The sequence below is a fragment of the Tiliqua scincoides genome, chromosome 3 (genome assembly GCF_035046505.1).
Source record: "Tiliqua scincoides isolate rTilSci1 chromosome 3, rTilSci1.hap2, whole genome shotgun sequence".
NCBI lineage: Eukaryota > Metazoa > Chordata > Lepidosauria > Squamata > Scincidae > Tiliqua > Tiliqua scincoides.
In genome coordinates this window covers 94,963,617-94,989,262 of record NC_089823.1, presented here as the reverse complement: position 1 = coordinate 94,989,262, position 25,646 = coordinate 94,963,617, and the positions used below count along the sequence as shown (strand labels likewise).

Sequence of the window (25,646 nt, the reverse complement as noted above, 5' to 3'; positions counted from 1 at the left end):
CTTGATTAAACTTCAGTTTGTATTTCTACATCAATGTTTCCCAACCTTTAGGAGTTCGTAGACCACTGAGGCAAAAACTGCAATTGTCATGGACCACATGTGGTTATGGGTGGTTTGGCCTCCACCCTCTGTGGTGGTCTGTCTCTCAAGCGCTCCCCTACAGACTACCAGAGAGGACAGAGAATGGACTGCCCGTAACCATAACTGACACTTAAGGTGGCTGTTGCTGCAGGTAGTCTCCACCCTCTCTGGTGGTCTGTGGGAGATTGCTTGCTCGGCTGGACACTGCAAGTTATCAAAGGTGATAACTTTTTTTCCCCCTGAGACCTTGTGGACCACTTCTCAGGGTCTCATGGACCACCATGGTCCACAGGTTGGGAATCAGTGAGTTAGGCAGAGCATGAAGACATATATTCTAATACACCTGGTTGTCTTCAGAGATCGGGGCATGATTCCTTTCTAAAGTTAACTTGAATGTAAATGCAAATAAACACAGATAGGAAACCTCTTTTTCTTTTGTGCGGAAAAACCTTTGAACCTAAGAGTCACATGGTTTTCCCTTGTAGACTGAGGGCCCAATCCTATCCAACTTTCCAGCACTGGTGCAGCCGCAATGCAGCCCCAAGATAAGGGAACAAATGTTCCCATAACTTGGAGGCCTCTGCGACTGCCTCCCCACCATGGAAAGCAGTTCAAGGCCCATTGGCATGGCTGCACCAGCCCTGGAAGATTGGACCATCAGTCCCTATTGAAAACAGTGGGGCTTACTTCCCAACAGGCATAGGATGGTTGGCAACCTTCAGTCTCGAAAGACTATAGTATAAGCCTACAGCACCCAGTATTCCCAAACGGTCTCCCATCCAAGTACTAACCAGGCCTGACCCTGCTTAGCTTCTGAGATCAGACGACATCGGGCATCTGCAGGGTAACAGTCACTGTTAGCCTTAGGCTGCAATCCTAGCCATGCTTTTCTGGGAGTAAGCACCATTGACTATAATGGGACTTATTTCTGAGTAGTCCTGCATAGGGCAGGGCTCCAAGGCTGCAATCCTATCCACGCTTTCCTGGGAGTAAGCCCCACTGACTATAATGGAACTTACTTCTGAGTAGACCTGCATAGGCTTGGGCTCACTGGCTTTGCAGCAAGCTTGCAGTCCAGAGGGAGCACCCTGACCAAGATAATGGTTTGCTGGACTCCATACCGGCCACCGGCTATTGAAGTCAACGGGATGATGCTCTCTGCGCACACCCAAGAAGGATGCAGGCGACAAGCCCGCACCTGGACCAGCAGCGGGCTCGCTAGTGGTCCCCTGGTTCTGCCCCCCACCTCTCGCGAGATCTTCTGGCTGTTCTCGCGAGGCTTCCGTGTCGGTTGGCTGAGAGATGGATGGGAGGGAAGGGAGGCCGGAGCGGCGCTGAGAGGTGTCGCCCACCCGGGCATGGAGGGGCCGCTTCCTCCGCGGGAGTCGCCGCGCCGCATCCCCGAGACCCCTCCGCCGTCGCCAGGGCCGCCTCTGCCGCCGCCTCCGCCGCCGCCGCCTCCTCCCTCCAGCCTGGCTCTGCCGGGCAAGCAGCAGCGCGAGGAGAAGAGAGCCGCGCTGAGCAAAGTGAGCAGGGCGGGCAGGCGAAGGGAGCGGCCGCCTCCAGCACCAGGGACAGCTCGCGGGGGGGGGGGAGGAGGCCCCATGCACGTGGGGAGAGGAAGGCTGGAGAAGGAGGGGGCGGCTTCTGTGCCCCCAGCTGCTGCTGCAGCCGGGGCTGTTCAGGACCTTGGTCAGAGGCATCCACTCAGCTCCCCATCTGTCAAGCTGGCAGGCATCCTCTGCAGCACTTTCCTGGGAGTAAGCTCTATTGACTATCATGGGACTTACTTCTGAGTAGGCATGCCAAGCATTGGGCTCATCACCTCCACCTCCACCAACTCAGTGGAACTGAGAGAGAAACCCAGTCTCTGGTCAAAAGCACTGGTTCCCAACCTGTGGTCCACGGATGCCCCTGGTGCATGGACCGCAGGTGGTCCTCAAGACCCTGGGAAGGGTCCATGAGGTCTCAGGGGAAAGGAAAAAATCACCTTTGATCACTTCTCATGCACAAAATCTCCCGTGAACTGCCAGAGAACGGACTGCCTGCAGCCACAGCCACTGAAGTGTCAGCTGTGGCCGTGGGCAGTCCATTATCCACCCTCTTTGATAGTCCATGGGTGAGCGCTCAGGAGATGGACTTCTGGAGAGGGCGGAGACCAGACCGCCCACTGCTGCATATGGTTCCAATTTTTGCCTCAATTGTCCACAGGCTCCTAAAGATTGGGAACCACTGGGTTAAAGAGAGCACAGTCCCGTTTCAGCTGGAACGGAACTGGCCTGGGGAAAGGTGATGTGGAACAGTCATCCCAGGGTCCATCCCAGGTTACGGTATTCTGAAGGCACAGGTGGGTGTACCATACATAATTCAACTTTCCAGGGACCAAATATGGGCCAGGCAAAAATGGGTTAATTAATGCTACTGGAACAGGTACCTTTTTTCCAAAAGTCGAATATAAAAAAAAGATGGTTTTGTAGATATTGTGTGGTGGCCCTCAGCTTTACTTGCGATGACTGTGCTTGAGTTCTCATTTTCACACTTGGTATTTTTGCAGGTGGTTATACGTCGGCTACCCCCTAACTTTACCAAGGAGCAGCTGGAAGAACAACTCCACCCCCTTCCTGCTCATGATTATTTTGAATTTTGCACCTCAGATCCCAGGTGAGGAAGACTGTATCATTCAAATCATTGCATCATTTCAAGCCCCAGCATTGAATTTTCAGCATTGTACATTTCTGAAACAAAGAGAATTGTAAAGGCACTTTGACACATAGCAGGGCAAACAACAATAAAGCATTCTAAATAAACAGAAGGTTTTTTATTACCTTTGACTTCTCTTTTGCAGGTGCATGTCAATAGAGTGCACCTCTTCCCATGAATCCGGGGGTTACACACTGAACTCTAAGATTGTAACACGTATCCAAAAGAGTATCTAAAAATCTCCTCTTGTGTGTTCTATTTATTATGATCCCTATTCTAGGTGCTCACATGTTTGTGAACATTTAGAAATAGTGTACACAATAACTGCTTAACAAGAGATTTCTATACACATGTACTGACCTCCAATTTTGATAGCCAGTTCAGGCACCCATAACTGCTCTTACCTACAGTCAAGCTGTGGGAGAGTAGCAGTGAGACTCTCAACTTGTCAGAAACATAGTCCCATCTTTCTTTGCTTTTTGAAAAAAATTGCAATTATATATTGCCTTTCTGCCAAAGCATTCAAGGCACTAAAAAATATTAAAAGACACAGAAGGTACAGAAAATAAAATAAGAAAACAGCAGAATTTTCTAAGGCCAGTTGTGGTTTATTCAGGAGCAGGTGGAATGAACTCTCTAACCTAGGCTTCCCTTCTGCCTTCCTTCAGGGTAGACATGTTGCACCTGGGAGGGCTTTGGAGAGGCTATCCCAGATGGACTCTCTCAGCCAGTGCTGGACTCCAGGAGCTGATGGCATGAGCTCCCTGGCCTACATTTTTCCTCTTCCCCATGGGGCGAACATATCTTTATGTTCAATGATCTCCTTTCCCAGTCTGTGACCAAAAATATAGAACATAACATATAGGTTTGGGAGAAGGAGTAAAAACCAAGTAACACAGCCTAGACTTTCAAGTTTAGCGAGGATACAGAGTGATTTTTTTCAGTTGCATGATTTATTCTATGAATAAAATAAATTCTTATGAGCGCAATCCTAACCAACTTTCCAGCACTGGCATAGCTGTGCCAGTGGGGCATGTGCTGCATCCTGCGGTTGGGGGCCAGTCACTGAGGCCTCCTCAAAATAAGGCAATGTTTGTTCCCTTACCTCGGAGTTGAATTGCCCTTATGTCAGTGCTGGAAAGTGGGTTAGGATTGCACCCTTTGTTGCATAATCATGAGAACTGGTTTGTGTTTTTTTAAAAATCTGGATTCTTAGTACAGAATTTTGGGCATCTTCCCAATCTCATAGGTTTTTCTCCATCATCATGTGGGCTACCGAGTTCAAAGATTCTGAAAGGCATCAAAGAGATCTAGATATGGGACTCCTGCTTGTTTGCTTAAATATTACTGTACTCCATGGCCATGATCCCTGTGCCCACAGAATGCAATGTACAGAGAGGAACACATATTGCTCCCTTCAGTATTATTCTCTCTACCTTCACCATTCTTCCTTCACATCTGGTGTACTGCCTATTCACCTTCAGCCAGGTTTCCCATGCCTCACCTACCAGCATCTACTGTTCCTCAGGCTCTGTATACGTAGACTACTCCAGCAGAAGCAAGAATGAAGTTGCAATAGCCATATATTTTAAGGTGAGGCGCAGGAAAGCCTTGGCTAAAATATGGGTTTGTTAAACCATAGCACGACTGTACAGAAGTGTCACGTTGGGTGTAGAAGCAGGGTATTGGGGTGGTTTGCTGGGCTATTCTAGATTTGGCACAAACCACTTCATACCCTATTCTCCATCTGTGAAGCTTGCAGGATTACAGCTCCTGAGTACCAAAAATTCATTGCCTAAAATGTTTCTTTACTATGTGATCATTTTATTTAAAGCCTAGTTATAAGGCTTGCCTTCTTTAAAATGCAAATTTATGTACTATTTGTTTAAGGGATTTGTATTATGGGTTTCCTTAATGGTACTCAGGGCAGATACAGATAGCAGCTGAGATACAGATAGCAGCTGACACGGGCAACATCAAGGGGATGTATGACGGTATCAAGCAGGCCCTAGGTCCAACACAGAGGAAAATTGCCCCTCTGAAGTCTGCCACAGGCGAGGTCATCCAGGATAGGGCGCAGCAGATGGAACGCTGGGTGCAGCACTACTCTGAGCTATATTCCAGAGAAAATGTAGTCACCGAAGAAGCACTGAACAACATTGAGTGCCTGCCTGTACTGGAAGAGCTTGATAGTGAACCAACCCTAGAAGAACTTCACGTGGCCCTAGACTCCCTTGCCTTTGGCAAGGCACCTGGAAAAGACAGCATCCCTGCTGAAGTCCTAAAATGCTGCAAAGAGATCATCGTCACTGAGCTGCATGAAATCCTCTGTCTCTTGAGTACCTCAAGACATGAGGGATGCAAACATCAACACGCTGTACAAGAACAAAGGTGACAGGGGTGACTGCAACAACTACCGCGGCATCTCTCTCCTTAGCGTTGTAGGAAAGCTGTTTGCCCGAGTTGCACTAAAGAGGCTCCAAGTACTTGCAGAGAGTGTCTATCCAGAATCGCAGTGTGGATTCCGAGCCAACAGGTCCACCACTGATATGGTATTCTCCCTTAGACAACTGCAGGAGAAATGCAGGGAACAACGACAGCCACTCTTTATAGCCTTCATAGATCTCACAAAGGCTTTCGACCTGGTCAGCAGAGACGGCCTCTTCAAGATTCTCCCCAAGATTGGATGTCCACCCAGGCTCCTCAGCATCATCAGATCTTTCCACAAGGACATGAAGGGCACTGTTGTCTTCGATGGCTCCACATCAGACCCTTTTGACATCCGAAGCGGAGTGAAGCAGGGCTGTGTTCTTGCGCCAACCTTGTTTGGGATTTTCTTCGCTGTCCTGCTGAAGAACTTTGGAACTGCAACAGAAGGCATCTATCTCCGGACCAGATCAGACGGAAAGCTCTTCAACCTCTCCAGACTGAGAGCAAAATCCAAAGTCCAGCTGAAATGTCTGCGTGACTTCCTCTTTGCCGACGATGCAGCTGTCACTACCCACTCTGCCAAAGATCTCCAGAAGCTCATGGATCGTTTTAGCAAGGCCTGCCAAGATTTTGGACTGACAATCAGCCTGAAGAAAACACAGGTCATGGTTCAGGATGTGGACTCACCTCCCTGCATTACAATCTCTGCGCATGAACTGGAGGTTGTCCATGACTTTGTGTAACTTGGCTCAACAATCTCTGACACTCTTTCTCTTGATACTGAGCTAAACAAGCGCATCGGTAAAGCAGCTACCACGTTTTCCAGACTCACAAAGAGAGTCTGGTCCAACAAGAAGCTGACAGAACATACCAAGATCCAGGTCTACAGAGCTTGCGTCCTGAGTACACTTCTGTACTGCAGCGAGACATGGACTCTTCGCTCACAACAGGAGAGGAAACTGAATGCTTTCCACATGCGCTGCCTCCGACGCATCCTTGGCATCACCTGGCAGGACAAAGTTCCAAACAACACAGTCCTGGAACGTGCTGGAATCCCTAGCATGTATTCACTGCTGAAACAGAGACGCCTGCATTGGCTCGGTCATGTCGTGAGAATGGATGATGGCCGGATCCCAAAGGATCTCCTCTATGGAGAACTCGTGCAAGGAAAGCGCCCTACAGATAGACCACAGCTGCGATACAAGGACATCTGCAAGAGGGATCTGAAGGCCTTAGGGATGGACCTCAACAAGTGGGAAACCCTGGCCTCTGAGCGGCCCGCTTGGAGGCAGGCTGTGCAGCATGGCCTTTCCCAGTTTGAAGAGACACTTTGCCAACAGTCTGAGGCTAAGAGGCAAAGAAGGAAGGCCCATAGCCAGGGAGACAGACCAGGGACAGACTGCACTTGCTCCCGGTGTGGAAGGGATTGTCACTCCCGGATTGGCCTTTTCAGCCACACTAGACGCTGTGCCAGAACCACCATTCAGAGCGCGATACCATAGTCTTTCGAGACTGAAGGTTGCCAATACAGTTGTAGTCTGTATCTCCTCTCTGAAAAAGGGCAGCTACAATCCCTGTCCCCCCTTTCCTTCACAATTGCAGTTTTGAATGAGGTGGAATGTGGCTGAAGCAACGTGTTCCTTTACGGATGACATTCATGGCAGGTGGAACTACAGAAGACATTTTGGGTATTTAAAGCTCTGGTGTTAAGAGTTGCAAAAAGCTTCCTAATTATCTGTTTGGATCAACTGGGAATCAAGAAACCCTGGATAATCTAAAGGTATTGACTGTAATATGGGAGAAAAAAAGTTGGATTAAAAATGCAGAGGAGGCAGGCTGTGCAGCATGGCCTTTCCCAGTTTGAAGAGACACTTTGCCAACAGTCTGAGGCTAAGAGGCAAAGAAGGAAGGCCCATAGCCAGGGAGACAGACCAGGGACAGACTGCACTTGCTCCCGGTGTGGAAGGGATTGTCACTCCCGGATTGGCCTTTTCAGCCACACTAGACGCTGTGCCAGAACCACCATTCAGAGCGAGATACCTAGTCTCCCGAGACTGAAGGTTGCCAGATGGATCTGCTTGAATCTGCACCAGTGATATAAGAGGCAAGAAGGTAAGAGGCAAGGCAAGAGGCAAGAATAAGATATAAGAGGCAAAGAAGGAAGGCCCATAGCCAGGGAGACAGACCAGGGACAGACTGCACTTGCTCCCGGTGTGGAAGGGATTGTCACTCCTGGATTGGCCTTTTCAGCCACACTAGACGCTGTGCCAGAACCACCTTTCAGAGCGTGATGCCATAGTCTTTCGGGACTGAAGGTTGCCAATATAAAAAAACTCAGGGCAGCTAACTATATTACAAAATACAGTAAATATAAATACAAAGAAACCAGTAATTTAAAAAACCACGAAACACTAATCCAATAGACAAAATACATGAGTGCATAGCATAGCCCAGATAATCAACGTTTTTATTTTATATTTTCACAAAAGATTAAATCAGCATATGTATTCTTCTACTTTATCTGTTAGAATAGAAATATAAATAACAGAAAACATTTATTCTTGTTGCAGTCTTTATCCTCACCTCTACTCAAGGGCATACATTAATTTTAAAAATCCAGATGACATCCTTCTTTTTAGAGATCGCTTTGATGGCTATGTCTTCATTGACAATAAAGGTAATCTTTAGTCATTATTAACATCCAAGGAATCTCATAGCTAGTTCTGCACATTTAGAGGATGTTGAGTTTTCTTGAACAATAACTGGTTATATGACAATCCAAGAAGTGAATGAGTCTTAAAAAAAAAAAAGAAAAAAAAGAATTCAACGTAATTCACCATGTTGTATAAACAATGTTTCTGTGTGCTGTAGTCAAGGTTCCAAAGAATTCTTCTTGCCTGTTCCAAAATATCACATGACTGAAACACAGTACAGTTAGCAACTGTTCTGCAGTGTTCTACTTTGAAACCAGGAAAGTTTTGTAATGACTGTGTGAAGAACTGTTATAGAGATTTATGTGAATTTCATGAGACTGGGGTCAAACTAAACATGCAAGCAAATGCAGGCAGGCAAAGAATGTTTCAAACCAAAATTCCTCTAATAAAAACATATGCAAGCACCAATCCTGATTTGGAACATGGGCAGGGGAAATGGGAGGTGGGTGTACCCTTCACTCCAGGAAAGCCTCAAGCTCCGCAATGGGGCTTTACAAGTCTGCGACAGCTATTTTGCCAGTGCAGAGTTGAGACAACCCGACACAGAGTTCAAGATCCAGCTGAGGAGAGCTGGTACCACTCCTCCTGCCCTGGTTCCTCCCTCCACCCTGCCCTTCCCCCACCCCAGAACGTGTTCCCTTGCCCTCAAGATCCTCACTGCCACCTGGAGCTCTTACCTAGCTCCGGGCAGCATCCGGCAGGCACTGGGCTCAGCACCAATTGTTGCTGGGCCAGTGCCAATGCTGACTGTCATGGGTGTTGTGGGCGTGCCTAACGGTACATTTGTGACACCCAGTGCTGGTGGTATGCTTGTACTGCTGGTGCTAAAGTGCTCAGGATTAGGCTCTAACTCCCATTTCACTGTTTTCCCAATGAAAATTTCCTGCCCGGAGTGGCTGTTTGTCCCCAGAATCTTACACTTTAAGAAGATATTTTCAGTGGAAAAACTGTGCTAGGGGAAAGAGTTAACCTCCACACACGTTCTGAACTGGATCAGACCTCCCACAGTATAGAAGAAGAAACACTTCCACTGCAGAATATGCTGCCTTAGGGCACATTTGCATGCATATCAGGTTTGAACATGAATTTCACTTTAAAATGAATATCCCGTTATACTGTATACCATCTGGCAGTAAGTTTTGAATTTTTTTCATCAAAACTATTATTTCTATGTTTGTTGCTCTGAGCAGCCTTATATCTTTTCTGCCAATTTATAAGAAATAGAAATGAGAGGGCTAATGATGTAATGGAATACATTGATCATGATCCATCTCTAGATCATGTGGTTCATGATTCAGCCACATGCAACTACAGTGCCACCCTATGCATATTTACTCAGAAGTAAGGGCCATTGTGTTCTGTGGGGCTGACTCCCAGGTAAATGTCAATAGGATTGCAGCTCTAGTCATGCAACTAGTGTCACCAGGTGGGGATTTGCATCTGCATCAACAGATATATCCTGCTAGATCAGTGACACTTGAATGAACATCATGATGCAAATACAGGCAGGCCCCTGTATACACAGATCCAGCACCCACTGTTTCAATTATCCATTGATCTGGGGGGCCCTGTGTCCCCTGCACATGTTCATGGATGTTATTTAAATGCTTACTGAGCAAAAATGTTCTTGCTTTATAGGGTCACTATAAATATACAAGCTTATAGCGATGCTCAGGTTGCCTCCCAGCAGCCTGAATGCTTGAAAAGACTAGTTTGAGGTTAACAGGAAGCAGAGGATTCCCTGTATCCATGGTTTCCATAACCACAGCGGGTGCTCGTGGAATTGATCCTCCGTGGTTAAAGCAGCACCCCTGTATAACCCAAATAGACATTGTATATGCACTGACTGTATATCTGCACAAGCTTGCTTCTGCATGCAAATTTCTTTTGCTGGATCATGGCAATTTATGATAAAAACAAGATAGTGTAAAAAAATGAAATTACCCATTTTCATTCTGATATTTGTATTCAAGATGATCTGAGGCTATGATCCCTTCAAATTTATAAATATTTTTCTCAAATCACTCAATTTGTTGGTGATTTTTTAAAAGGTTTAGAATATCCCGCTGTAGTTGAATTTGCACCATTCCAAAAGATTTCAAAAAAGAAGCTGAAGAAGAAAGATGCAAAAGCTGGAAGCATTGAAGATGGTAAGTTCATTTTTCTTGGCCAAAACATTTCCTGAATGAGGTTAGGTGGTAACGTCTCTTGTAATATATGATGTCCAATGTCTGAAGTTTCTTCCAAATGTTTTTCTTTCACAGATCCAGAATATAGAAAATTTTTAGAAAGTTATTGTGCTGAAGAAGAAAAGATCTGTGCCAACCCTGAAACTTTGTTGGGAGAGATTGAGGCAAAAACACGAGAACTCATTGGTCTGGTTTATTGTATTTTCCTTCATTGACTGAAAGTTTGCAAATTCTGTTTAACCTTACTGTCAAACTTCTAGAGGCTATGAATATTAAACAGGCCCAGCATCATAGCAGAGGTTCTTAATACCATGATCAGTCCTTGTTTATTTTTTACCACTTAATTAACAGGGGAAGGTCCATAGCTCAGTATAGAGTATATGCTTATCATGCAGACGGTTCCAGGAGCAATCTCCAACATTTCCCAGTAGGATAGAGAAAGGTTCCCATCTTTCTGGAATCTGGAGTGCTGCTACCAGTCTGTGCTGACAGTACGAAGCTAGATGAACCAATGGTCTGACCCAGTGTCAGATAGCTTCCTATATCGTTTGCTAATAGAAGAGCAGAACTGGAATGCAAGTTCACTGCATTCAGAAAACCATGTAACAAAGAGGAGGAGGGTCTTTGTAGTCTAAACTTTGCCACTTTACTTCCAATATGTGCCACTTTTTGTACTGCCCTCTAATAAAGAGGTGATTGTTTTGTGGTGTTTCAACCCTCCCTCCTATTGTGTTCTTTTGAAAATTTGACAGTTTTCTAAAAGGGCATTTTGGCATTAGCATTGGAGCCATACCTCTATGACAGTGATTCTCACACATTTCGCACCGGGACCCACTTTTTAGAATGAGAATCTGTCAGGACCCACCAGAAATGATGTCATGACTGGAAGTGACATCATCAAGCAGGAAAATTTTTAACAATCCTAGGCTACAATCCTATCCACACTTACCCAGGAGTAAGTCCCATTGACTGTCATTGTTAAAAGAATATACATAGAAGCCTGTTAAAAGTACAGGTGTGTAACATTTCTCCAAATTCTCATATACCATGGTAGCATCAGGTCTAATATATAAAAAATAAAATATTGAAATGAATGGAGACGCACCTGAAATTGGCTCACGACCCACCTAGTGGGTCACAACCCACAATTTGAAAAATGCTGCTCTAGGATCTTTTGAGTTAGCAAAAGTGAGGAAAGTGTTCATCTCAGGGGATTCATTGTTATTTCGTTTCTATGCACGGTTGTACTATTCCACAGTATTAATTGGCACACGTGTGCATGTTTCAATAATGATTTTTAAAAATATATTTAAAAGGTCAATCTATGAGAACTATGAACAGTCTTACAGCCCAATCCTGAAGCCAGTGGTTCCATCGCATGCAGCAGTGCCCAAACAGCTATTGATAAATCTAGCAGCACCACCAGGGCTGCCAGAGGTCTCCGCAGAGGAAGAGAACTTTCATCCCCCGGGGAAAGCCCCAGACTCCGCAGTGGGGCTGCTCATGTCTGTGCCAGCTATTTTGCCAGCGCAGACTTGAGAGACTCTGTTTCAGGCTTTTCAGCCCAACCTGGAGAATAGGATACAGTGGAGCAGAGTTCCTTCAGTCCCACCCCCTCCCACCCTGGTTGCTCCCTCCCTCCCGCACCCTGTTCCGCCTACTCCCTACCTCTCCCCCAACTACTTACTGTGGGCTGGCGGCAGCCCCTCCTCTCCAAGCGCCACGGATGTGCCTTACGGCATGTTTGCAACACCCAGAACCAGCACCAAGGAAGTTTAGGATGGTTCCTTAATCCTTGCCAATCAGGCAGATACAAAAAAAAAATTGTACAGTGTAATATTGCCTTTTTCTAAACATTATTAAAATGTTTTATTAGAAATTGAGATTTGTATATCAAGAAATCCCAGACATGTATACAACTTTAATGTCTTCTAGACTGTCCTTAATGATATGGAATTAATGACTTCCATTAATAACTGAATTACTGGGGTAATGGACATGTGCTGTATATGGTCCATTATGAAACAGTGTTCATTTAGTAATCATGTTGCTAGAGTTGAAAATGATAACAATGGTAAATGCTTATGATTTAAGTAATGTTTATATGGAAAGTGGAGGACATCACAATTTTTTCTGTTTTAGCCCGAAGAACAACACCCCTTTTGGAATATATTAAAAACAGAAAATTAGAAAAACAGGTACGTTTATGTTTTGGTTGAATGCTTCACATTTTAATTTTTTTGGTTTTAATATTTCCACAAACTTACATAAACAGTTTTCCAACTTGTTAGAGAATACGAGAAGAGAAACGGGAAGAGCGAAGGAGGAGAGAATCTGAAAAGAAACGTCTGAGAGAAGATGAGAAGCGGAAGCGCCGAGAAGAAGAGAGGCGTAAAAGAAAAGAGGCTGAAAAGCAAAAGAAAATTGCTGAAAAAGAAATAAGGATTAAGGTAATTTGTGCAGAGAACACATTTTGCAACTAAAAAATGTTGTTGAACTCATTATTTCAGTGCAACTTGCTTCCAAGTAGTGTCTGTTGCATCATGTCCGGTCATTCGGAACTGCAGCAGCAACATGTAAGTTGTTGAAGGGAATGTTTTGATAAGAAAACAAGGCAGCAAGTTAGATCATTGCTTTCCAATCCATTTACAGATGGCTGAAATTTATGGATGTTTTTAGTTGAATGTACATTCTGAAGCCCTGATATCTTTTGCAATGGAATTATCTGAAAATGAGGGAACATCTAGGTATCTTTACTAAATTTCTATGAACAATCACTGCTCTTCTTTGTGGTCCTCTTTACAGTTTCACCTGTGAGATTACACATATGCAAGGCCAAAATAATCTTGCACTGAGAACATAATCCAATGAAAATAAAGTGTTTCTAAGTGCTCATTTATTCCAGTGAGAGAGATTTCAGCATATCCTTAATTTTCTCACTGAAATTAGGGAGACTTCAAAGTGCATAATTGTGGCTAGATTATGACCTTATGGCCCAATCCTATGCAGTGCGCGCCGGCTCACCGTCAGCATGCACTGTCACAAGCGTGCCATAAGGCACGTTTGCGGAACTTATGCCAGCTGAGCACCGGAGCTACTAGCACTGGGGATAGCTGGTACTTCACCACTCGGCGGTTGCCTGAATCGCTGGGCAGTGGAGAGGTAGGTGGGGGTGTGGGGGTAGGCGGGGAGGAGGTGTTCCGGGGCAGGAGATGGTGGGAGGAGGGTGGGAAGGAGGCATGGCAATGGGAGGGAGTGGGGCGGGCAGAGGGTGGGACCTGTGGAACTCAACTCCACCAGATCCTGAGCTCTGGGTCGAGCCATGCAGCCTAACGTGGAGCTCTTTGATTCTGCACCAGCCCAAGGGTTGCCTCAGAATCAAGTAGCCCCATTGTGGGGCTAATTTCCTTTCCCAGGGGAAGGGGATAAATGTCCCCTTCTCCCAAGGAGTTGCTGGCAGCTGCCCAGTTGCATGTTGAATGTCACAGCAGCCACTTTTGACACCATGGCAGTCCCACACTTTGGGCAGCTCAGAATTGGGCTGTCAGTCTGTTAATTGGGCACGAATGACTATGTCAAAGAAGTGAAGTTGTTTTGGAGAGCTAAAGACGCACCTTGGTCAAGCAGGTGTGATAAAGAAATCTTGCAATTCAGTGTATTTCATAAGATATTGACATATTTGTAAAACTGTCAGGAATTTTATACATTAGTAAATTATGAAATATATTGTTTAGCTTCTTAAGAAACCTGAGAAAGGAGATGAGCAAGCCACAGAAAAGCACAGAGAAAAAGAAAAAGCTACCATAGAAGACAGCAAGTGGGAGAAATCACCAGGACATGGGAGTATAAAATCTAAGCCACTAGAAAGTTCTCTAAAGGAACTGAAGGAAAAGTAAGTAGTATTTTATCTTGAAGATTGAGTTGTCATATCAAGGCACTTTTAAGTGCATCCCTTTCATATTATCTAGTATACTGAAACAATTTGCCTTGAAAACTCAGTTCTTCTTTGTTCTAAGGCCTTAATTTCTACAGCATCTCAGGCCACCTGGTGCAACCTTACCTGCACCATCCTGCCAACCATTGGAATTCAGCACAGGCCACTCCGCTGGTGCTGCTTACTCCCGAGGTGTTACAAATGTGCTTTACTGCACATCTGTCATGCCTTCAGCCAGCGCAGCAACTGCTGTGTCTGCTGAGGAAGACGTTAGGATTGTGCCATAAAACAGACATGCTCAATTTTTCTTGGTTAAATAGAAGCCATGGGGATATCTGATCTGTATTTGGAGTATGGCATGGCTGGGAGGGAACTCTTTGTCCCTGCCATGGTTTCAGGCAAGATCAGGGGCCCTGTGCAGCTGCTCTTTGCCCTGAGAGAAAAACTCCTGTTGGCATCAACTGGTTTTCTCCCACAGCAAATTGCACTCATAGGGAGGGCCAATGCAGTGTTGTGGCTCTTCCACATGTGAAAGTCATTACCTGATGCTAATTTTCTGCAATGATTTTCTACATTTAAAGATTTTAGAGAGATTTAGGAATGTGTTGGTTTTCTGTATTACTGTATCTAACAGCTGATGCTGCATGGGTGGGTAGACCTGGGCTCTGCATCAAGAAGCCTGGTAGTGCTGGGCTCCAAAGACATTTCTGGCTATTGCCACCCCTTCCATGCCTTTATTCTGGCCAGTGGCACAGCTAATGAACATGTAGCCCAGTGCAGAGTTCAAAATGATGCCCCAGAAGTTATGTCACAACCAGGAGTGACATCACACCTAGGCTTTTTAAAAAGCGCAGATTGGGTGGGAAACCTGCCTCCTATCCCCCAGCACTCACCACCCAGCCAGTGGCATAGCTAAGGCAGCTATCTGCTGCCTGGGATCTAAGAAGATTCTGTAGCCCCCCCTTCATGACAAAATCAAATTTAATTACCATAGATACTCGCCTATAAGGCAAAAAATTTCTTCCCAGAAGAGCAGCCTGAATCATTGCCCCACCTTATCTCTGGGGCAGGCAAGCAGCTAGGGTGGGGGTCAGGTGAGTGAGCCAGCCAATCACTATTGTGGGTGGGAGGGAGGGAGCAGGTGATCTTCTGCTGAGAGGAGGCTGGCTGTGCAGGCTGGGGCTGCTGCTGAGCGTTCACAGCTGCCTGTGGGTGTGGTGTGGGTATGCTCCACGTGCTCCTTCAGGCTGTTGCCCAGCTGCAGAAGCTCCAAGGGCAGGGCAGGGCAATTGCCACCACAGCCATCAGCAGCCCCCCTCGCTCAGCACCAGCGCCCACAGAGGCATCTCTGGAGCGGCACCCAAGACAGAGCAGGAGACAATGAGCTGTGTGTGGGAGGGGGCGTCCAAGCAAGGGAGAAGCAGTCATTTGAAACAGCTGAGTCCATCTCCTCTTTCCTTCTTGTTCCCCCTTCCTACTGTATTTAAACTTCAAGCACTCCATTGGAAAGCCCAACTTGCTAACCCCCTTCCCATCACCCCACAGATGAAGTTGGACAGGGTGGGGAAGGGGGGAGAGTGATCTTTTGAGAGAGAGAGGCAGCCTGCAGAAGGCTGTACCTTTGTTTCTCAAGCCATTGAAAGGGTTAAGTCCCTCTCCTCTTTCCTTCTTGTTTTTGCCCCCTCCCCCTTATTGAATCCAAACTTTAAACTCTCTGTTGTGAAGCTGAGGCTTGCTAGCCCCTCTCCCCATAATCATTCACCACTGATGAAGTTGTACTGGGGGGAGAGGAAGAGTTAACTTTTATAAAAGGAAATGTTTGTGTGTGTGTGTGTGTGTGTGTGTGAGAGAGAGAGCGAGAGAGCACTTAAAACAGTTAAGGCTACAATCCTAGCCTCACTTTCATGGGAGTAAGCCCCACTTACTATTAAGGGACTTGCTGCTGAGTAGGCATGCCTAGGATTGGGCTCCCAGTCTATTCCCTCCTCTTGCTTTCGTCTCCACCTCTCCCCTTACTGTATACAGTCACACTTCAGTCTCTCCTTTGCAAAAATTTTTTGCAAACCTCCTTGCTAACCTCATTTCCCCCTATCCTCACCAATGAAGTTGGACTGGAGGGGAAAAGTCCCTGCATTTGTGTATGGGGGGGGGGGGAGCATCTGTGAGAAAGAGAGAAGCAATCTCCCTGTGTGTGTGTCCTTTTCACTGGAAGAGTCATGGAGACCCTCAAAGATGCAAAACACAGAAAAAGCAGAGAGTAGAATTTAAAGTAGAATTATTCTGCAGCAACATGTATTTTAGCCAGAGATCTTAGCTGCATGCTGGCAGGAGCCAGGAAGCACTTGCAACAGCTGCTTATGTAGTAAGCTTTTAGGAGAGCATGCTTGCGTCTGCAGTATCCCCCTGCCAGGACCTCCACAGGAGGCCTGGAGGTGCTGCTGCCCTTCCTCCACAGAGGGTCTACTTCCAAGTAAATCAGGTGCAACTATGTGCAGCTGTACTTGCTCAGTCACTCCTTGTTGCTTGTCTCTCTACTGTGAACTGAATTGCACACTCCCAGTTGTGTGTTCTACGTAGAGCCTTTGGCTTAAGGCACCAGGCACTTTAAAGGAGGATTTCATTAATGGTTCTACTGGTATGCTGTTTCCAGTGTACTTAGAGCCCAATCCTAGGCTTATCTACTCAGAAATAAGTCCCATTAAAGTCAATGAGGCTTACTCCCAGGAAAGTGTAGATGGGATTGTGGCCTTACTCTGATGGTGTTTACAAATGGTTGTTGAGAGAACAATTAAAAAAATTACGGAATAAAAATGTATCTTATGATCTATGAGATAGATCATAGTTTTTAATAAATTAGAGACTATTTTTAATACTGTTTTTGCTATACTATGTATACTATACTATGTATACTAGTATACTATATAGTATACTATATAGTACAGTATTATACTATACTAGTATACTATGTATACTATAGTATGTAGTATGTAGTATACAGTATGTATACTATAGTATGTATACTAGTATACATAGTATAGCAAAAACAATATTAAAAATAGTGTATGTATGTATAGATGTATACATACTATGTATATATACTGTGTTTTTAATAAATTAGTGACTGTGCAGTTCTTAGGTAACAATTACTGGGAGGTTATTTTTCAGGATCTGGCCTCTGGTAAAATCAGACAAAATTATAGTCAGACACCTCCCTAAGTGAAACCCCCGACTTATCTGAGGGCCATAGTAAATTCCATGATTTTGGGCTCAAAACCTGCCCTCGTCTTATCTGTGAGATCGAATTACAGGTGAGTATCTGCAGTAAGTAAAGAAATAAAACATGTACTTTCTTAAGTAAAGAAATAAAACTTATTGGTTCAAGACACTGTGCTGGGGTGAAGAGGGATGGTTATCCTCCCCCTGCTAAATATAAGAGGAGCACCACTTGAAAAATTGTCTCTTTACAAGTTAGCAGGAGTAACTATGTTGTGGTACATGGAAATGAGAGCTGACCTTATTGGTTCTATGCTGTATCATAACAACATCTCATTGGCTCTCAGAACATTCCTTGGATAGGATTGAACCCTTTATTAATTTAATGAAATTAAATTTTTCCAGCAGCTGGTGGGGAAAACAAAAATAGACCATGAAAATATATCAGAGCTGATAAGGGTTTGGTTAGGAAGCTGATTTGTCTCCTATAGTAGGAGATGCACAGCTCAAGCCTATGCATGTCTATGCAGAAGTAAGTCCCATTAGAGTCAATGGGTCTTACTCCCAGGAACTTATCCCAGGGCTTATCCTAGTGTGGATAGGATTGAACTGGCAACCATTTCATCAATGGCTGATAAGTATTCCCTTCAAATAGCAAGATTCATCACTTTAAAAATACAGCCTCTCCTCTTCAGTCAAACAACAAGATTAATAAATCACTTTGAAAACAGTACCCTTTTTCTGCTGCTGGTCAAGTAAAGTGTGTGCTTGTCTCTCCCACCCCTTTACCAACTGCATGGAAAGAATTTTAAGACCTCCTGTTGACTGGTAAAATAGGAAGCCTTTTATTTGAGGAGGGGGAGGAAAGTGGGAAGGTTTGGAGATTGAAAGGGGGGAGTGGAAGAGGGAGGGGGTTGAAAAGACATTTCACTTTGATGAGAAGCGATCCCAGGCTGGGAACTAGCAACCAACCAGACAAGGATCACCGAGGGTTAAGGACTGCAAGCTGAGCATGCTCGGTACTTGCCAGATGGGGTTTGGAGTCAAAGAGCTTTGGAAACAACATGCAGTGAACACAGAAGGCAGCAGCCTCAGAGTGCAGGGAGAAGAGGGCAGGGCGGCAGCAGCCATTCTTCTTCTGCTTTAAAAAAAAGTGCAGACCTTGGGCTCCTATTCTGCCCAGGGGTGTGACTGTATTGCTGGGAGAGGACATCCCAAGTCTCCCCTTTGAGTTCCTGGCGCCTCCCTAAAGAGCCGCGCCTCACAGTTTGAATAACACTGCCATGGTGCAATCTGCTTTATTTTGCAATCTTTTAAATTCTCTTTTAGAGCCATTCTAGGGAAACTGCAATATATTCACATATATACTTGCTTCTGTTATAGTGCAGAGCAAAGGATCAGCAAAAATATGTGTTTGGGGGGAGGGGTTGGATGGTGAATGATGGATGCTTCAACTTTTTTGAAAAAGGTGTGGACAATTCATTAGTCTGGCTTATTAAAAAGCCCACATTTTTTTTCCAGTAACATAGGAAGACAAAACCCTGTGCATTCAATAAGTGGGAATGAAAAAATGTGTTAATAGCAAGCACCAAGTCCAAACCTACGCTCTTCATTGGAGGATGATAAGAGTATATATTGAGGATATAATCTTTCAGCTGTCTCCTCAAAACTTTTTAAAATCTATCCTTAATATCTCCTGATGATGCCGAGCTGAGATGTTAGCATAACTTCAGTTTAAAAAATGTTGATATACAGAAGGTGGTGTTGGTATTGTTTTATGTTGTCATTTGATCAATGGATTTACCTGTCTGAGCTCTCTTAATATGCCATTCCTGTGCCTGAGTCCTGATAACACTGGATTCTACAAGCTGCTCTGTTGTTTCAGTAGCTCATAGCATCAGGCTGTTCAGAGCTGTTGAACCAATATTTGGAAACTGAAGTGAAGTGAAAAAAGAGTGGTGAAATTCTAGGTCTAGAATATTACTTTTGGAATCTGTACAATTACTTGGTTTTCTTTTTTGAAAACTGAACGCACATTTATTTCCTAAAAATTCCTTTTAAAAATTTGTAATTATAAAAGCACAAAAGATTTAGTACATTGAGGGCACAATTCTAACCAGGTCTACTCAGAAGTAAGTCCTATTTTGTTCAGTGGGGCTTACTCTTAGGAAAGTGTGGTTAGGATTGCAGCCTTAGACCTACTCCAGTCCTACCAAGTGTGATAGGACATTTTGTAATTGTGTCATCCTCAGAGTTCCAAGTTGCTGATTTTTTTCAAGTTTACCTTTTTCATTTTTAAAACATTTATAGGTCACAAAATGATAGTGATAAAGAACAAAGAGATTCAGAGAGAAGATTTCGTGAAAAAGAACCTGAGAGACAAAGGTATCGGATGGATGATGGCCGAAAGCACAGAACTCACTATGAATTTGACAAGTTTGTGAGAAGGAATGAAGATGAGCTGAAATGGGGGAAAGGATACAACCAAGATCGAGGGAAAAAAGTGAACTACAACTACAGCTTCACTGTGGACACAGTAGACAAACTGGGTAAAGAGGACAAGTGTGATGACATGGCATCCAAAAAGGAGCGCATAAGAAATAAGGTTCTTTGATTCATTTAGGATAATCTTTCATTAGTAAAATTACTTCAAGGTCACACAGGATTTGCTTTTGGCATATCAGCATGAACTTTTTAAAGCAGTTTTGATTTTCAGTAAAATGAAAGCCTCCGTATCTTACTCAGCAAAAAGCAGTTAAATTGATAGGTATTAGAATCTGTCTTTGCTGCTCTGTTATGTCTGCATTTTTAAAATACAGGCTTTCACAAAGCGTAGTTCTTGGAATTCCAGCTGTTAAAAAAAAAAACTCTACCAATTTAACAAATATTTTGCAGAAAGCTTAGATTCTCCATAAGAGCTCATCCTCACCCAGTGCAAAGGAGGTATCCTGATCTTACATTACGAGCAAGAAACACCAGAATAGTACTTTCCTCATTGTTACATCATTGTTCCATTTTGATCCTTTGAATAGGCAGTAGTACAGTGTGTGACTTGAACTGATCTACCTCCAACAGCATCCCTGTGATGTAGGCAATCTATGCAGCTTGCCAGTTTGAACCCCATTTCAATGGCTTACTGCTGTTACTATTGTATGACCCCAACTATCCATAAAGTTCAAGGTCCTTAGAGGGTTTTCTAAGTAGATAGGAACCACTATCTTTGTGAGTAGCCTTGCTTTGCGTTCATTCATTCATTCATTCATTCATTCGATTTATATACCCTCTTTCTCCCCAAAAGGCACCCAAGGCGGCTTACAAGAACATTAAAATGCATATGTAAATTATAACATAAAATATAAACTACGTCTATAACATAATATTAAGTCCTTACCCTCCTCCCTCAAAAACGAGCTGAAATAAAAATGTTTTTAAACCTCGTTAGAACTGCTCCACAGGCAGGACTGATCATAGATTTTCTGGAACCAGAGATGTGGTGCCACAACAGAGAAGTCCCTGTTTCTTGCTGCCATCCTCTTTACTTTATTTGGTGGTTGAACTGTTAGCAAGGCCCGGCAAGAAGAGCTAACGGGACTAGCTGGACTGTATGGCAGTAGGCAATCCTGAAGGTATTCCAGTCCCAGGCCATATAGGACTTTGTAGGTCAAAACCAGCACTTGAATTGGGCACCAAAATGACTCAGCAGCCAGTTCTGTCCCTGGAACTTCGGCCCAACAGATTCAAACCTCTGAGCCCTGGTAACTATAGGAGCCACCGCATTCTGAACCCACTGCAATTTCCGAATTGTCTTCAGGGTTAACTCCACGTAGAGCAGGTTACAGTAAACTATTGTAATTAAGTAATTGTGTTACATCTTAGTTACATCTAAGTTACAATCTAACAATTATGTTACCTTAGTTACATCTAAGGCATGGACCACAATAGCTAGATCCAACTGAGGTATGGCTGCTGCTGACACAATAGCAGAAGCTGGCCAAAGGCCCCCCAAGTCATAGCTGTTACCTGTTCATCCAGGAGCAGCTGGGAATCTGTCGGGATCCCCAGGTTGCAGACCTGCACCTTCAGGGGGAGTGCAACCTCCTCTGGCACTGATCTAATACCCAAATCATGGTTTTCTGGATCAGGAGGACCTCTCTCTTGTCCAGGTTTAGTCTCAGTTTATTAACCTCATCCAGGTTCCAATTGCCTCCAGACAGCACTCCAGGACTTCGATCACCCCATTGGTATTTGGTGGAAAGGAGAGATAGAGTTGGGTTTCACTGGCATATTGATGACACCCAGCTCCAAATCGCTGGATGACCTCTCCCAGCGATTTCATACAGCATAGGCACTTGATAGGCATTCAAATAATTTGAGTTCACTATTATTATCTACAGTTGTACCCATTATTTTTTCTAGTTATTGTTGTAATGGATTTGAAATTTGACAGAGGGTTGTGAACGTTTGAAAAATCTCTATGGTACTTTGCACTTGTCCATCATTTTTCTCCTCAAACAGCCATCCTAATTTGACCAAAGATGTTTTGTTTTGCTCAATGCACTTGACTTCCAGGAGCCAAGAGTGAGATGATCAAGCTCAGACCATTATAATTCAGTTTTTTCCCCATTTCTTCTCAAAAGTTTGTCCCAAACTATGTCAGTTCAAATTAGGTATTTTGAGATCTCCGATATGAATCGATGAACAGCTTGAGTTTTCTTTCCTTCCTTTCCTCGTCTCTCTTTTTCTTCCGGCACAGGATCGGCCAGCCATGCAGCTGTACCAGCCAGGAGTCCGCATTCGAACACATACGGGGTCTACAAGTAGGTCCTATGATTGCACTGAGAAGTCTTTTGAAGAGGCTTACGACAGAAAGTATGAGGCAGACAATTCAACCGGTGGTGGTTCTGAGAAGAGTGAAGATGCCGAATAAAATAAGATGGACAGAAACCTTGAAATGAACATTTTGTGTCTCCACAAAATATTATAAGTTCTCAAAATTGGACCAGCACGACCAACAAATCTTTTCTTTCCTGTAATGCTGTAATGTGGGCTGTAATGTGGGCCACATTAAAAGTTAATGTGAATATAATAACTTTTGGAAAAAGCAAAGGAAAAACTTTATTAGACTTGCAGTATGTTGTGTGTGCAGGAGACCAACTTCCAACCTCCTTATGCTCATGAGTACATAGATACTATTGTGTATTACAGTAGTAATAGCATGACCCTGAAAGCTTGTTTTTTCAGTGGTTTTCATAGGAGTTGTCAGATATGTGCCTCTGTGTGTAACAGAGGGGAGTTGCTTTCATACACATACAGCATTCTGTGGCTTGGGTTGGCCACATAACCTGGCCCAATTGAATGTTGTGGCTGATTTTATTCTGAATTTGGAAATGACCAATAGCTCCTAGTGTATTTTAAATTGTGTGTTTTGTATAAAACATGTTTTGAAAACAATATACCTTTTCCAGTCTGTTAAATTGAGTGGATTTTTTTTTAAGTGTGTATTTCCATCAGTTTGCATTGAGGCACTTTAGATGCATTTTATAAATTGCATTAACTACACAAGTCTCAGCTTTGACAGGCCATGAGAATAAGACATTATGCAGGGTATAGTTGTATTTCCGTCAGTGTGGAGAAAACAAACACCAGAATCAGGACCATAGGCTTGGTCTTGCAAGGAAGTAAATAATTTAGTTCCAAATTAAAACCAATTTCTGCCCAGCCCACAGGGGTACACATTTGATCCCTGTTGCATATATGCAACATTGGGCCGAAAAGGCTTAACAGTTGAATTACTGCATAGTATACTACAAGCATTAACACTACCTTTTTCACTAGAGCTATTTGTATACTTATAATTATGTTCAAATTATTGGTTACAGGGCAGTACTCAACTCATTGCAGGTTCCTGGGTGGCTAAAAGGCACAGTTGCAGAAGGAGGTTCATAATTTGCACAGTTGTGTCATGTGTCTGTAAGCCTCAGTAGCTCATTGCATTTACACTGGTTTTCAAGGACAATATACAGGCTGAGACTAATTATGTGGGTTCTGTTCCAAGCACTCATGTGGATGGCAAAAAAACAAACTATAGCAAATCAATTTAAAAAACAAAATTTCTTTGCTCCAGTGATTTAAAAACAGCCTTACTGACCTTTTGACTCTAAGATAAGAGTCATTAAGAAGACAATCCATCAATCAGTCCTTCTCCAACGGATTCACTCAGCCCCTCCCTTCACCAATGCAAAGTGCTGGAGAGAGAAGGATTAATGGATTGTCAGCCAGCTGCCCTCTCTCTCTCTCATTAAGGAGGCTGTTGTTACAGGACTGTTCAGTTTTTTAAACTGATTTTAAAGAAGTGCATTTTCCCCTTCTCCAGGGATCAGCACATTCCTTCTCATTTGCAGGGGCCATTCGTGTTGAGTCAAATCGTATAAAAAATCTGTGTATAAATAGGCTGGACCTGTATTAGAGTGAGGCCACGTAGCCTAATTTAGGCCATGCTGAATTTCTACAAAAAGGGGGGTGGGGCAAATCAAAACACTGCATGTGTAATGGAGAAAAATGTGGAACTTTTCCTCTGCCTGTGCCTCCCCAAGCTGCCTTTTGACCATTAGTGGTTACTTTCAGTTCCAGAGACCTGACAGGAAAAAAATAGATAGGGGAGGCAATTTCACTGGAAAATGTCAACATGGGAAGGTTTAAATGCCTCCTTCCACCCATCCATGCTTCTCTTTAAATCACACTATACCCCAGCAACACAGGAATTCAATATTAATCCAACTCTAATACAGCAAGCTGTTGCCATCATCTGATTAAACTCTTCAGTTTCCAGAAAGTTGGGTGAAAGTTGGTACTTCTTCTGTTCTCAAATTGCTTCTGCCTTTCAATAGGTTTCCAGCAGGTTTCTGTGTCAGAGGAAAAGACTGGCATAAGCCTGAATAATTAATGCTGCATCTAGCATTCATGAAAAAACCATTTTTAAATGTTTTGCCACTTTTAATATGTGATTCTAGTGACAATGTTTTGTATGTTAATATTTCATATGTGTTTTTACATAAGTCACCAATGAAAACATGGTTGTTGATATATAAATAAGATATGGAAAAGAATGCATTTGGGTGAAGTAGAAGCTAAGGCAATTCCTTGTGTTCACTTGCTAGTTTTGAACAAATTACTTGATTTTATATTCTTGTTGTTTTTCATATTTTAGTGAGGGTTCCACATGTCTTCAGGACAGAGCATAACTCTGGCAAAGTAGATATTCTTTTTTGTCTGGAGCACAGATTTTATTTTGATTACCTTTTCTACATCATGTAATAAACATTTTATTGCTGTTCATACTGTCAGCACTTGAGTGTTCTAATTTGAAGACTGGGGATCTTCTGGACCTTCCAACAAGTGAAAGAATAAAGTGAAATCTGTTCATCTAAGTAGTGTTGGTCTGATTTTTCCCCCTTCTATCTCTGAATCTTAAGGAATCTAATTAATATTAAAATAGTATCAAAAGCAATATCAAAGACTGAGTTCACATGGCTATATTCACATGGCTATAAAAACTCTAGTTTGTCTGATGAGGGTCTCAATTTAGGTACTCATTTATTGTTTTCTTTTTCCTGGTTTATAAAACAAATAAACTGGACTCTTTGGCTTCCACAAACAGATGTAGATGAGCATCAGTGGATGCAGTTGCACATGTGGCCCCAATGAACTGAATTTTTGATCAAGTTAAGATGCGTGTTCCTGGATGAAAAAGTGTCAATAGTGACCAGGAACTATGTTCTTCATGTGTTATATGCCCCTTCCTGGTGAAGAGAGCTTTTGTGCTGCTAATCTATGCATTTGTAACCTTTAGGATTGACTTCTGCAGTATACGGTACATGGGGCTACATGACAGAAGTCTTGGAAGCTTCATCCAGTGCTAGTAACTGTGGTAGTTACTGAATCAGTCTGCAGGCCCCATTCAAGGTGTAGGCTTTTACCTTCACAGCTTGAGCTCACTTAGAGGCCACTTCTCTCTGTACAAGCCCGGGACTGTTTGTGAGCTTAGCCCTGTCTCCTTATCACAAGAGATGAAGATGTTTGGGGCACAGTGCAAGGTTTCTACTAGTACCTACTTGCTTGGAGTTGTGATAAAGCTGTTCGTTGTGGTTCAAATCTTAAGGATTTCCAGGCTCAAAACATACACCCTTACAAAAGTGGGTGTTTGAGCAGGTGTTTCTGCCAGTGGTGTTCCCAGAGGGGGGACACAGTGCTAGATTTTGCAGGGTGCCTCAATGCACCCTGTAAGCTGCCCTCCTCCTCTTTGGAGCCAGCCTGGGGCTAAGAACAAAGCAGAGGTGTCTCTTCCATGTTGCTCTCACTGCCTGGAATGATTCCTGAAAAATTTAA

At 43.7% G+C, this 25,646-nt stretch overlaps 1 protein-coding gene across 2 annotated transcripts; it reads left to right on the top strand.

The window, feature by feature from the left end:
* The first annotated feature begins 1,394 nt into the window (after positions 1 to 1,394).
* Positions 1,395 to 24,630, top strand: UPF3A (UPF3A regulator of nonsense mediated mRNA decay). Of its 2 annotated transcripts, XM_066620929.1 has the most exons (10): positions 1,395 to 1,607; positions 2,636 to 2,742; positions 7,782 to 7,888; positions 9,977 to 10,075; positions 10,190 to 10,300; positions 12,257 to 12,312; positions 12,406 to 12,564; positions 13,849 to 14,006; positions 19,572 to 19,866; positions 22,015 to 24,630. In XM_066620929.1, the coding sequence occupies exons 1-10, from the start codon at positions 1,440 to 1,442 to the stop codon at positions 22,186 to 22,188; spliced, it is 1,434 nt and encodes a 477-aa protein (XP_066477026.1). In that variant the 5' UTR covers positions 1,395 to 1,439; the 3' UTR covers positions 22,189 to 24,630. The 2 variants fall into 2 exon arrangements, with proteins under 2 accessions (XP_066477026.1, XP_066477027.1); XM_066620930.1 differs by lacking the exon at positions 9,977 to 10,075.
* The last annotated feature ends 1,016 nt before the right edge of the window (positions 24,631 to 25,646 follow it).

What these genes read in the sequence shown, in the direction of transcription:
- UPF3A (XM_066620929.1), top strand. Translation starts at nt 1,440, where the DNA reads ATGGAGGGGCCGCTTCCTCCGCGGGAGTCGCCGCGCCGCATCCCCGAG. An exon ending in AGCTGGAAGCATTGAAGATG is followed by an intron (nt 10,076 to 10,189) that starts GTAAGTTCATTT and finishes TTTCTTTCACAG; the next exon opens with ATCCAGAATATAGAAAATTT. An exon ending in CTAAAGGAACTGAAGGAAAA is followed by an intron (nt 14,007 to 19,571) that starts GTAAGTAGTATT and finishes AAACATTTATAG; the next exon opens with GTCACAAAATGATAGTGATA.